Source organism: Hemibagrus wyckioides, linkage group LG23 (assembly GCF_019097595.1).
Source record: "Hemibagrus wyckioides isolate EC202008001 linkage group LG23, SWU_Hwy_1.0, whole genome shotgun sequence".
In the NCBI taxonomy this organism is placed as follows: Eukaryota; Metazoa; Chordata; class Actinopteri; order Siluriformes; family Bagridae; genus Hemibagrus; species Hemibagrus wyckioides.
The window spans coordinates 523,869-537,636 of NC_080732.1; the positions used below are offsets into that span (position 1 = coordinate 523,869).

Consider the following 13,768-nt stretch of genomic DNA (forward strand, 5'->3'; position numbering starts at 1 on the left):
CTTATATTTTAATTTTATGTTTTAATGCTTATATTCTGCCTTGATGTTAATAATAATTATTAAAAAAAAAAAAAAAACAGCTCATGTAACTCCTCTGTCCTGAAGATTAGAAATCTTACTTTACTTCTGACACTGGAGACTCCTTCCATAAACATACAGTCAAGAATTTATATCATTTCTTCAAATAAAACTCACAAATCCCAGAATAAGCATAAGAAGTTTATTGGACGGAAAAAAAACATTCAAAAAAATCAGACCAAAACATTTGAAATTCATCCACAAGCTTGATGCAGTCATTAGCCTGCAGTGACCGAGCCTCGGACAAAACCCCTCAGGGTTCTCTGTAAAGCTCTACAACCTTTCGAGCAGAACACACACACTTCCTAACGGCTCACTGACCGGAGACTCCTTTACTCATCTCACTTCTGACCTTACACTAAGATGTTGGATTTTAACATCAATAAGCAAAGAAGTGCAACATTTCATCATTTCTGTCCTTTCTGGAAGTCAGTGTGTTTTATTAACAGTGTGAAGAGACGACTGACCACTCCAACATGAATTTCCCAATGCATGCAAATAAACTCAAAAAACGTTCCTTAGTACTGATCTGAAGAAAGATAGAGAGCGAGAGAGAGAGAGCAAGAGCCAATGAGTGAGAGTGAGGGAGAGCGTGAGAGAGAGAGGGGGGGGTGTGTGAGAGAGCGAGTGAGAGAGCAAGGGGGGGGGGAGTGAGAGATAGAGACAGGGACAGAGAGAGAGCGAGAGAGAGTGCGAGTAGAAGAGAGAGATAAAGAGATATTCAGTAAGAGATTCAGTTCTTCCTGAAAGATCCAGCTGAAATCCATAAAGCAGAACAGAAATGTTTCTGAAGCTTTCTTCTACAGTCACTGAAATGAAGTTCTAGATAAAGTGTGCTTTCACATCTGCAGCAGTTCGTGTTCTCCATCTCAACTCTACTGCAGTGATTCAAAAGTGATTTGACTCTGAATCGACTCAGCAGCAGGAAGTGAATCAATCCTGCCATGTGTTCTGAGCTGGGTTTTTGTAGATTTTTGTGAGCAGTGAAACAGAACAGGACAGAGCTGTAGGACTGCAGAAACCTGCTCTGGAGATCTGCAGGAAATCCATTCAAAATATCTTACACTAGTCATTTATTTCATTATCTCCTCGTCATCATCATGCTCAGGGGAGTTTATCAAGCTTTCAGCCTAACGTACATCTGGGGACAATGATTTTTTTTATTCATTGAACGATGTTTAGTATGAAAACAAATTGAAAAGAAATCAAGAATCAATTTCACTCTGATTCAGACTCGACTCACGGATTAACAGGGTGTGAAAGCACACTTAAACTTCAGTAAGCTAAAGCTTAGAAACTAAAAAGCCACAGCCACTAAACGTAAATATCCATGTAGACGTTTCTCCTAGTGGTCACTTGTGTCCGAACTGTAAAGGTTTGAAATGTTAATCAGTTCGTTCTTCTTGGATTTGATTCGATTCAATAACATTCTTTGCATTTAGTTTGAAAATGATCTAGTGAAAAAGTGCCACAGGAGAAACTCTGAGATTCACTCACACACACACACACACACACACACACACACACACACACACACACACACACACACACACACACACAAAGCCCAATAACAGAAGAAAAAGAAGTCCCACAAATACAGAACATAAATATGTAAAAAACTATGGGAAACACTGTTCCCGATAATTGACTCCACCCTACAGTGAAATATGAGGGACACTGCCCCCGATAAATACACACCGGTAGACAAAAACTACCTTCAACACAGTGCATTATGGAAGACACTGCTCCCGATAATGTTTCAGAATGAGAAATACGTTCCAAAATAAACCAAAAAACAAGCTTCGTCACAGAAATCGCCACACCTTCGGCTGTGACGGCCACCATCGCTAAATCAAGGCGGTGATGTGGTCATTCTCACGGCAGCATGATGGTCATCATTACAGTTTGTTGTGGAGTCGTGTTGATGCTCCGGTCTGAGAATTTGAGAGTTTGAGCGATATCTCAAGAGAGAGAGAGCGGCTGAAAGTTTGTTAGATCAGCAACACTCCTCGACTCTTTCCACTGAAATTTTGTAATAAATTTGTTATGCATCACCAAATGTCTGAATATTTTGACCATTAAACTTTTACTAAACATTTTAACTGCAGCCGAGTTCCTCCAGGGGTTTGGATCAGGCGCGAGCGTGCCGATTTCTGCTGACGGCTTGTCGGGTAAGATGTATTCCTCAGAGCAGATGCTGCTTTAATAAACTGACAGTATAACCGTCGCTATTATGGAAGACACTGCTTCCGATAATGTAAAAAAAAAAAAAAAAAAAACAGTACAAAACACACATTTATAGTGAACACTGTCACTGATAAATAAATAATAACGGACAAACACATTTCTCTTCGTGCAAAAACAGGTCAAAAAAATAAACCAGATGATCCAAAAGCAGCATTTTTCCCTGCCAGGGATTTAGATTGGAATCTCGATTAAGTGCAAGTGAATGAAGCAGAATTAAATATCCGATTAGCTTCTAATTCTGACCCGTCTGGACACGAGGCAAGTTGAGACGATGCTGAGGGTTAGATCAAAACCACACACCAAGTCAGAACCTGAGAAACGAGTGCACGTGTTCCGAACCGTGTGCTTCAGCAGGATATATTCACCTGATTCACCCGAATTCCTGCCGAGTATTAAATGATCGGATTATCCAAAACGATGAGCTTGTTATCATACGACTTCAGCAGGATTCAGTAATAACCTAAATAAATAAGTGATGTTAAAGCCGGGCGATACGACGACAAATATACTGCAATACGTTCAGAATAATCACGCAGAATAAACATCCTAAACAGTAAAAAAACAAAAAAACCAACCAAACAAAACAAAATCACAATATAAAAATAAGAAAAGTATAATTCGTAGATCAGGTTGGATCTTTTTGCTTGTTTCAGTGTGATGTAAAAGCAGCTGATGATAGACTCTGCAGTATGGATGAGGTAATCGTTGGGATTTTTATCGTAATTTTGCTGTCGTATCTTTTCACCCAGCACTAAATGATTATCCATTAAACTCGCATGCACATGTGGGGTGATAATCTGATGAATAACGTTAGCATTAGATTATTAGCCAAAACTGTAATAATGATGTGGGGGAGGAGTTTTTATTAAATGTACCGGTTGATCGTTACTGAGATTTAAATGTGCTGTTGGATCGGACCGGGTCTGGCGCTGAGCCTCTGGGGATCAGATGAGGTTTTCCAGAGTCCAGATGTCTCCTGCTAGGTCGTTGGCGCAGCTCTGGATGGTCCAGGTGATGAGTGCAAACTGGTTCCGGAAGAGATCGGCGTCAGAACCCTCGGCCTGCTGTTTGAGGTCAGCGAGGTGCTGGAGCAGCGTGCTGACGCTGTAATCGCCGGAACCGAAGATGATGTGACGGAACGGGACGTCTCTCGGGGAGACGTACGGAGACAGGAGGTTGTGCTCCACCTGCGGCCACAAACACGCCACGCAGTTATAACAAATGTTATAAACGCTGCACATTAATATTTACACTGTTTTATATGACAGATCATAAGTGGATGGAACGGGTATGAAAATATGAACATTTTTGCAGTGAAGACAGCTGGCACTGCCACTGTGATTGGCCGGTTCTCTTTACCCTCATGATGCGGTCGTTGATGTTGCGGCACGTCTCTGCGACGTCCAGGTCACTGTTGGTTATTTCATTGTTCAGATCTAAAACGGCGCGAGAGTAGGAACCAACCGCAGAGAACAGCCACTTGTTTTCCAGGACTGAGGACGAATTGGCACTGAGTGTTTTAACCTGGAAAAAACCCACATCACAGTTCCTGTGAGTAACCGCTGTTCCACCTCATCATGACCACACGCTCATCAGGAGAAAAGAAGAAGAAAGAAAAGCGTACATTTCTGATCTGTCCGGTGATCTTGTTGATGTTTTTCATAAGGACACGCTTGTATTCGCTAACGTCCAGATTGAGGATGTGATCGTGGACCAGCCGCAGCGCCATCTGTCCCGCCATCTGAGCCGCGGACACGGCGACGTCCAGCAGCTTCCCCTCGGTGGCCTGGTAAAGACTTTTTCTGGTGTCCAGAGATGTTCCAAAATACGGATAGTCTGAAGCAATCTGGAGCAGGAGGAACATCAAAACCAGATCACCAACACCGTACAGAGAGAATCTGATCACATGATGTTTCACTACAACGACTAACTGTGTCCACCTGCAGATAATAAACCTGATATTACATGATCCATGAACTAAAACTAAATTCTTATATTCATGTAACCAGGTTTACACAAGTTCTAGTTTCTGGCTGTACAAGGCTTTGTGGGTCACAAAAAGAGCATTTTAATACCTAAAATTTGAGATTCACCTTAATGATGTTCATTTTATTTGAACTAGTTTTAAATGTCTTTATTTTTAATGTTTATTGCACACTAAACAGGTTTAAAGCAGACTTTTTGGCATTTCAGACAGTAATAAACATGTAATAAAGGCATTATTAACTGCTAGAAGAAAAACGATGTGAGAATTACACGTGGAGGTGATAATGTCATCACCGTTAAATGTTAAAAGTGAAATAAATGATTAAAGACAAACTCACTCTGTCTGAGACGAAGCGGAAGGAGATGGAGGGAATTCCAGAGAAGGCCAGAAAAGGATAGGCTCCGTCCTCCATCTTCATGGGCTCCAGACTGAGAGCAGAAGAATCAGAAACCCAAGTTCAGAACAAATTCCATCAATTACAAAGCTTTCATTTGTTCTTAAGGAATATTTAAAGGTTCAGATTAAATTCCTGCTAATAAATATACTGCAGTCACTATAATAAAAACAACTTTATAAACAAAAATGATCTGTCAAATATTTGAGGAATTTTAAAATAGACTCATAAGTGAATAAGTAAATAGTTATAAAATATTTGTGGATCTTGCTGCTGCATATTAATGCATTGTATTTTAATAAGCAAATATTAAAACACACATGAATTTATGAACTGTTATTGTTTATTTTTGAATTTTTTTTATGTTTGGGAAATATTGTTAGCTTTATTGCAGTAGTTCGGAGTTCAGAGTGTGTACTCACACTGATTTGGTCCAGACTGAGGAAGCAAAGGCCTGTGAGATGGTGAAGTTCATGTTTTGAGGACTCTTGACCTTTATATGGGATTAGAAAAGAGCCAGTTACAGACCTGCCGGGTGTGTGTGTGTGTGTGTGTGTGTGTGTGTGTGTGTGTGTGTGGGTGCTAAGAGGTGGGGTGGGGGTCAATAGTTAAACATGAGAAGTAAATTCACACCTCATCCATTGTGTTCTTCAGGAGTTTCTGTAACAGTGGACTGGAGGAGGCTTTGAACTGCTTTACACCTGTGACACACACACACACACACACACACAGTTTCACAAATTTCCTCATTGAGCTTGGCCTGGAAGTAACAGTCAGTTCTAAACAAGTTGTTGAACAGGAAGTCACTCCTCCAGTGAAAATAACAGCCCAGACTTTGTTTTTATTATTTATTTTTTTATTTGCTAATTAACTAATTTTTCTTCCAAAATTTCAAAGTGCTTTCTGCAGAAAATTGAAAAGGCTTAATCCAAGTATTTATGATATGACAAAATACTGAAACAACAATATTAATGGACTAAATAAATTTACTAGATAACTTATAAATTAAAAACCAATGTGTGTGTGTGTGTGGTGCTGAACCGGAGCGTACCGGACACAGTGGCGTCCAGGCTGATGTAGGTGAAGGCTCGGAGGTTCAGTGAGGAGAGATAACCCTGAGGGAGAGAGAAAGAGAGGGCAGAGGGTTTTACTGTCATGCTGCAGGACAATGGTCAGAAACACTGACTCTGTTTTTAGAGTATTTGCTGAAGGGGACGTTTGTACTGACCTCCAGCCACTCTGTAGCACCCACGCTACCGAAATCTCCGGCACTCCAGCTGGCGAACACGATGCTCCTCCTCGGCCTAAAACCACCTGTGGGAAACGTTTACAAGGTTTACTATACATCAGTATTAAAGAAAAATAATATATATTTTTTTTAAATGGATAAAATAATGAAGAAGCAGCAGATCAGCCCCACCCACTTGTTGTACAGCAGGTTAACCCAGCCCACTCTCTCTAGCCCCACCCACTTACTGTACACCAGGTTAGCCCAACCGACTCTATCTAGCCCCACCCACCCAGCCACAATGAAGCAAATTAAAACTTCACAGTCATTCATGTCAATCCGGACAAATGTGTAAGTAAATCAGGTCAAACATGTACTACTGGTTTGTTTCTCTCCTGATTCTCTTCACCTTTCACCATGTTGGTGATGGCCCTGGCGAGCTCCACCAGCAGTGACGTGCCGACGGTGGACTTGGCGAATCCCTGGCCGAACGCATCTCTCTGAGCGCCGAGCACCACGTAGCGATCTGCAGAAATAAACAGGCCGAGTTCAGACTGAACACCGACTCGCTCGGGAGCACAAGGTGCAGGAGAGTGTGCTCCAAATCCTCACCTGGATCGATGAAGCCCTTAATGACTCCAAAGGCGTTCAAAATCTCCGTGTCGGCGAGGGCGCTCTTAACCGTCACAGTGACGTCCATCTCTCCTCCCAGACTGTATTTACCGATGCCTGGCAGCAGTCCAGTGAAATCTGTAGGTGCATCCTTTCCTCCCATCTTCCTGCAATCCAGAAAACAGCTAACATTAAACACTTCCTGTAAACCTTCAGAACTATTGGCACCCTGGCCGAATGTGCCAGAGTGGAGATGAGTGATGGGCTTTAACGATGAGAATGAAGTAAAACACTTCTGTAATTTTACATTATTATTAGGGCTGGGGAAGTTAACGCGTTATTATCGCGTTAACTCATTAATGCTGACAATTATTTAATCGCACGTTAACGCAGTTTTTCTAATTTTGTAAATAATTTAAAAAGTCTGCTGCTCACTGCCTCCGAATACACACACAGACAAACGATGGGTGACGGGAGGGGTGGGATCTCGCTTCGTATTGGCTTGGGATAAACGTCATGACGTGTCGGAAGCAATGAGAGCATTTTGGATGAGCGTTAGTGTGCTGCGGCACTCAGAGGAACCGGAAAAGAAGTAGAACCGGCAGATAAACAAAGAGGGAAAAGAGGCAGAGAGAGAGAGAGAGCGTGCGTTAACTCGCGTTAACTCATGACAATCGTGCGATTAATCACGATTAAATATCTTAATCGATTGGCAGCTCTAATTATTAACAATTTTACACTTTTTTGTAAACTTTAACACTTTAATAGTTTTGGTTACATGTTTAATTAAATTTCTTTAGCACTTGACACAGGTTTATAAACATGCAGTCTCAGCGTGACGCGATGATCAGAAACCTACATGTGGATTTTGCAGGCCATTTCTGCAGTGATGGTCTGAGCCAGGATCTTAGGAAGACCTGAGGATTCAGAAGGAGGGAACTGGGTGTGGTTGAAGGAAGGAAACCCCGGGGTGTAAGGATCTCCTGTTCCGAGATGAACCTGGATTTAAAGACAAGCAGAGATGAAATGAATAAACAGGAATAAAGGAATGAGGAGTGAAGGTGGAGAGAGATCGCCTGCACGCTCACCTGGCCGTAGAGCTCAGTGTTGACTTCTTCCTCGTTTTTCGGCTCCTGATAAATCAGAACCGCAGCTAATCCGAACCGGGCCGCATTCGCTACCTGGAGGATGGTGAGACAGAAGCAGTGTGACGTGGAGGACAGAGTGAAGGAACTGAGCTGTCAGAGCTGTGGTAGAGATCTGAGGTACCTTCTCTGCCAGGCTGAGATTTCCAGCTCTGATCAGAGCGATCTTCTCCTTCAGGTCCAATCCTTGGTTCTTAAGGTTCTCCAGATCTTCTTTTCGGCCATAGTTAGCATACACCACCTTTCCCTGCAGGAACATCAGAAGCCTCAGCGAGTGAGTTATAATAGAACTGAATGAATAAAACCATCATGGATTCATGCATCAATTAAATCTGTAACGCAATTCCAATTTGATTGTTAATGTAAAAGTGGATATTCTGTGCTGCTGATATAAACACACTCAACCATTTCTGATAACATAACAGTGCTTTCAGTAATAAGTTTTGGCACCCACCTGTTTGGTTCCTGTTGCGCTGTAGGCTAAATACCCCTTTGGGCTTCCGATCTCCTCAGATCCCATCAGCACCTTGTTCTCCCTGATGATAAACCAGACGCTGCATGAGCGAGGAACACACAAACGAGTCGACACAAAACACCAGAACCCGACACTCACCCTGATGGCACCTGCAGCTTCACGTAGTGCACGTCCCTCCACAGCTCCATCCCAAAACTCCTGAACTTCTCCAGTACCTTCTGGCCCAGTGTGTAATCACCAGCACTGCCAGCCTGATGGTCATCAGAGGAAAACTCTCTGCAGGAAGAGCATCAGAAACACAGCAGTTACAGCCATGAGGTTCAAAGGTCAACAACAGCTGATTTCATATGATGCCAAGTTAATGGTGTAAAACAAGAAAAACACAACTCTAGAACCTTTATAATTAAAATGTCAAAAGTTTCAAAATAAAAGCCTGTTGTTAATTTGCAACATTTATCTGTAAATATATAGAAGACCACACCTCCGAGTGTCTCCACAAACATTACAGCTGCTTTCTGAAACTGTGAAATATCAGAAACGCTAACATGCACTAGTGTGTTCTACAGTAACTGGAGTCTGCTCTTCATCTTGTGAGTATCTCTACAAATTGTAATAAATAAACATATAAACATACTGCAAGGTTTTGTCCAGGGCTTTAGTAGTGAGATTCTCCCTCAGGGCCACCGTGACGCTGCTCCAGTCCGCAAAGAGCTGAGCGGGTTCGTAGACTTCTTGCTTAGACTCCGCCTCCTCGTCCTTGTTTTCGGCGTCCTCAGTAACGTGGCTCGAAATCGCCGGCAGCGGCATCGTAGAGACCGTAGTGTTCACGCTGACACCAGGCTTACGGTTCGTCACATAACCGACAAGGTACCCTGATATACACACAAAGAAAATAAATAAATAACATGCTTAAAAATATGAATATTCATAAACACCGTAAATTTGTTGTTGTTTTTTTTTTTTTTTTTTACAGTAACACAAAGCCTTAACGTTTAGTCTACAGATAATCACACACACAAACACTCCTTCTTATTGAAGAACTCGGGTCATGGCACCACACAGAAGCTCACCAGCGATAAAGATAAAGATAACGAGGACAGTAATCTTCACCACGTTGCTCCACTTCCTGCCGTTTGATTTCTGCAGAGTCTGAGCGAAAGATCTGGCCACTTCCTCATCTCCGTCGGCCGAGGACTTCAGCTCCACAGAGATCTCGTGACCGTCAACAATCTGATCCTGATCCTGATCCTGATCCTGGTTCAGATCTCTGTACACGCCACTTCCTGTACGGAACTGATTTCAGACAGAACATCAAGAATTAAAACAGAGGAGTGTTGTTTAAAAAAGAGACAAATCTTTCCTGTCGGGAAAAACCCAGCACATACCATGTTAGAGAACTTGACATTGGCTTGATTGATGCATCCTGCCATCATGGATCTGGAGAAGAAGAAAAAAAGATGAATGATAAAGTGAAAGATCAGAATGTAGAATAGAATAGGAGAAGATGAACGCTATGTTCTGAGGATCAGCCTCGTCCCTGCGGTGTTTTATACTCATCTAACCAGGACTGACGTCAGAGACCTAATTTTTAACTTATCGACCCATATAAATAAATAATAAAAAAAAAAAACACACATGCTGAATCACGGGAAAAAAACACGCTGATTCAGAGCCAGCTGTAGATCAATAAACCAAAAAAACGTGAAAATGGAGCAGATCAATACCATCAGACATGAGAGCAGCTTACACACTGAACCACCAGGAGAAAATAAAAATTTATATATATATAAAATAAATAAATAAATAAAATAAAATAAAATAAAAACGTTAAATAAAATAAAGAAACACATAAATGGACATTACATGGACAAAGGTTAGAAGAATTAAATAAACAAATAAGAAATACAAAACTATCAGCTCACATCTAGAGACTGATTAAATCAAATCAGGAATCGAACAATTAAACATATAAAATTATAAACAGTATTAAAAAGAGGACGCTATTAATATGTTTAAGTGGATAAAATAATTTATTATATAAAAAATAAAACCTAAATAAACCACTCTGTTTGTCCACAATCACTGGATGAGGGTGGTGCTGTTTCCTAAACAGGACACTTTTCCTGGGATATACAGAGAAAACAACTGTGTGTGTGTGTGAGTGTGAGTGTGTGTGTGTGTGTGTGTGTGTGTGTGTGTGTGTGTGTCTGTTTCTTAAAGCTGTTGTTCACAATCAGGAGGTAAAAACAGTTTAAGGAACTGGACTGCAGGAAGACTGTAACACAAAACATTTCTTCACATATTTCCTGTAAAAGATTTCAAAACCTTGGAACCTGAGAGAGAGACTAGAGGACCATAAACAGGTTAAGAGGATGAGTAAAACCTGACCGCAGACCTTTCCCCCCAATCTCACACACACACACAGAGGAAAAAGGCGCGAAAGCTTTAACCGTCACTTCCTCCATCGATGATACCGAGTCATTTACTGAGAACTCCGAGTTACAGAGATCAGCGGTTCTTCAGTGCACTAGGGATTTTTTTTTTTAAACAAAGGTCATCTTACACACTGGACAAAACCTTTTCTCAGGTTTCTGTACGATAAAGCTCAGAAAAACGAGAACACAAAGAGGAACTCAATGATTTCACTCAATAAGGTGTCCTAACTACAGCTGGTGACAGGCACACACACACACACACACCACAGACACACACACACACACACCACAGACACACACACACACACACACACCACAGACACAGACACACACACACACACACACACACACACACACACACACACCACAGACACACACACACACACACACACACAGACACACCACAGACACACACACACACCACACACACACACACACACACACACACCACAGACACACACACCACAGACACCACAGACACAGACACACACACCACAGACACAGACACACACACCACAGACACACACACCACAGACACAGACACACACACCACAGACACAGACACACACACACACACACCACAGACACACACACACACACACACACACACCACAGAGACACACACACACACACACACCACAGAGACACACACACACCACAGAGACACACACACACCACAGAGACACACACACCACAGAGACACACACACACCACAGAGACACACACACACACACACCACAGAGACACACACACACACACACCACAGAGACACACACACACACACACACACACACCACAGAGACACACACACACACACACACACCACAGAGACACACACACACACACACACACCACAGAGACACACACACAAACACACACACCACAGAGACACACACACACACACACACCACAGAGACACACACACACACACACACCACAGAGACACACACACACACACCACAGAGACACACACACACACACCACAGAGACACACACACACACACCACAGAGACACACACACACACACACCACAGAGACACACACACACACACACCACAGAGACACACACACACACACACCACAGAGACACACACACACACACACACACCACAGAGACACACACACACACACACCACAGAGACACACACACACACACACACACACCACAGAGACACACACACACACACCACAGAGACACACACACACACACACACACACACACACACACACACACCCCACAGAGACACACACATACAGGGGTGGGTGTTGTGGCCGGCATCAAAGTCTGTGAGACTGAGAGACGCCGAGCTGATCACCACTTCAGGGTCACAAACCATTACACAACTCAGAGCTCTAATAATAATAATAATAATAATAATAATAATAATAATAATAATAATGATGATGATTCAGATACAACTGTAAATAAAACCTATAAAATACAGGAATATAATAATTATAATGATAATAATAATCTGAAAAAGAATAGGAACTTTGGCATTGTTTATTTACACAAAAAAGTCAAGGGCATGGTGAGATAAGAGCGAGGCGCCGGACAGAGCTGAGTCCATTACGCAAAGCTGACCTCATGTGCAATCACTGCAGTTAAAATTCAACTCTAAACTCTTAAAAACAAACAAACAACAACAACCTTAATGACAGATTAACAAACTCAGATTAAGAGTCAGACATTCAGGCGCAGGATTCCTCAAGTTCAACATAACTAATCATCATCATCATCATCATCATCATCACTGTCCACCTTAATGTCTCGTGTTATTTCAGCTTTATATTCTATATTATGTAATACAATATTATTATATATATTTTAATATATTAAAACACACATGTGTATATATATATATATATATATAACCGGTGCACGTGGTGCGCGCTTTATATCCGGTAGCGACATAAAGATCATTAGCAATAAAAGGACAAAAATGTAAAAAGGACTGAAGTGAACTTTAATAATATCAAGTATATAATTAAGACACGGGAATAAACTTGACAATAAAGTTAAAAGCACTAAAAACTAAGTGAGCTAATTTATTTCTACATATTTGTCAGTGTCTGACAGCCGGTTAGCTTAGACAGTTAGCCTAGCCTCACTGCTAATTGGTTAGCATTAACCTGAATGAACTTACTGGTACAGAATGGCTAGAATAAGATCAGTCTAATACTGCAGCTTAGTGAACAGGAATCAACATTTAATCAACGCCACATTAGGTATATTTTATAATCTTAAAGCGTCTCACCTTTTAATCTGTTTTTAATATTAATCAGGAAGCAGATGCTGGTCTTCCACCGAACACGCGGTGTTTCGAATCAAATCAAAGAGTCGAATCTAGGAGTCATTCACAAACGATTCGGCTCTTTGTGAATCAACATCCAGTCTGTTCTTTCTCAACTATTCCTGTCTTATATCTTTCTTTTATTTATTGCTTTCAATCATGCTCTTGTTCTTTGTTTCTTTCTTTCTTTTTCATTCTCTTTCACAATATTTCACGATATCTCATTTTCTCTTTCTTTTTTAATCTCTTTCTTTCTTCCCTTACTCACTCTCCCTTTCTCTATTCCAGGATGCAGTTTCACTTCTTCTTTTCCACAGTTTATATTCTTTTCTTTCTCCACACTCTTTTTCTCTTCACTCATTTTCATTCTTCCTTTTTTTTCTCCTTCATTCATGTGTAAGCAATCTTTACTCACTGTAATAACGTGTGTTTAATAACTTAAACATTTTAAAATGTTCTTCTCTTCATTAGAAGGTAGAACGAGATTTTATTAAGCAATTTCAGCTGTACTTAATCAAGGAAGAAGATTATTCAGTGATCAGAGCCGAGTGGGACACGAGTCTGGAAGCGAAAGAGTCGACTCTTATCGATGAGCTTCGGCTACCTGATCCGCGTCTCCTGGATAAACTGCGCATGCGTGCAACCTTGCGTTTCTTTTCGCATTGAGCAACGGAGATGTTATTAAACCAAATTGCTGATCATTTATTATTATACTTTTTTGTTACTCCAACTAAAATAATGATCATAGATAAAAGCATTTGTTTATTGAAGCTGGAGAGATGATTTGGTAGTTTTACTCACTAGTTTTCGTATATAACGCGCTTTTTAAACAGCTCACTTTAGAGAACACAATCCTGGGAATACTAATATTCT

The 13,768-nt window shown here is 41.2% G+C and overlaps 1 protein-coding gene across 1 annotated transcript; it reads right to left on the reverse strand.

Annotated features, from left to right (window-relative positions):
* Positions 1-206: 206 nt before the first annotated feature.
* On the reverse strand, positions 207-12,964 carry tfr1b (transferrin receptor 1b). Its single transcript, XM_058376528.1, has 19 exons — positions 12,860-12,964; positions 9,552-9,603; positions 9,237-9,459; positions 8,801-9,038; positions 8,305-8,442; positions 8,146-8,227; positions 7,816-7,938; positions 7,635-7,727; positions 7,406-7,545; positions 6,547-6,713; positions 6,344-6,460; positions 5,935-6,020; positions 5,758-5,821; positions 5,340-5,407; positions 5,129-5,199; positions 4,650-4,740; positions 3,950-4,171; positions 3,685-3,849; positions 207-3,512 (listed from the first exon to the last, which is right to left on the reverse strand). Exons 2-19 carry the CDS (start codon positions 9,597-9,599, stop codon positions 3,270-3,272), a joined length of 2,379 nt encoding a protein of 792 aa, XP_058232511.1. The 5' UTR covers positions 9,600-9,603; positions 12,860-12,964; the 3' UTR covers positions 207-3,269.
* Positions 12,965-13,768: the final 804 nt, after the last annotated feature.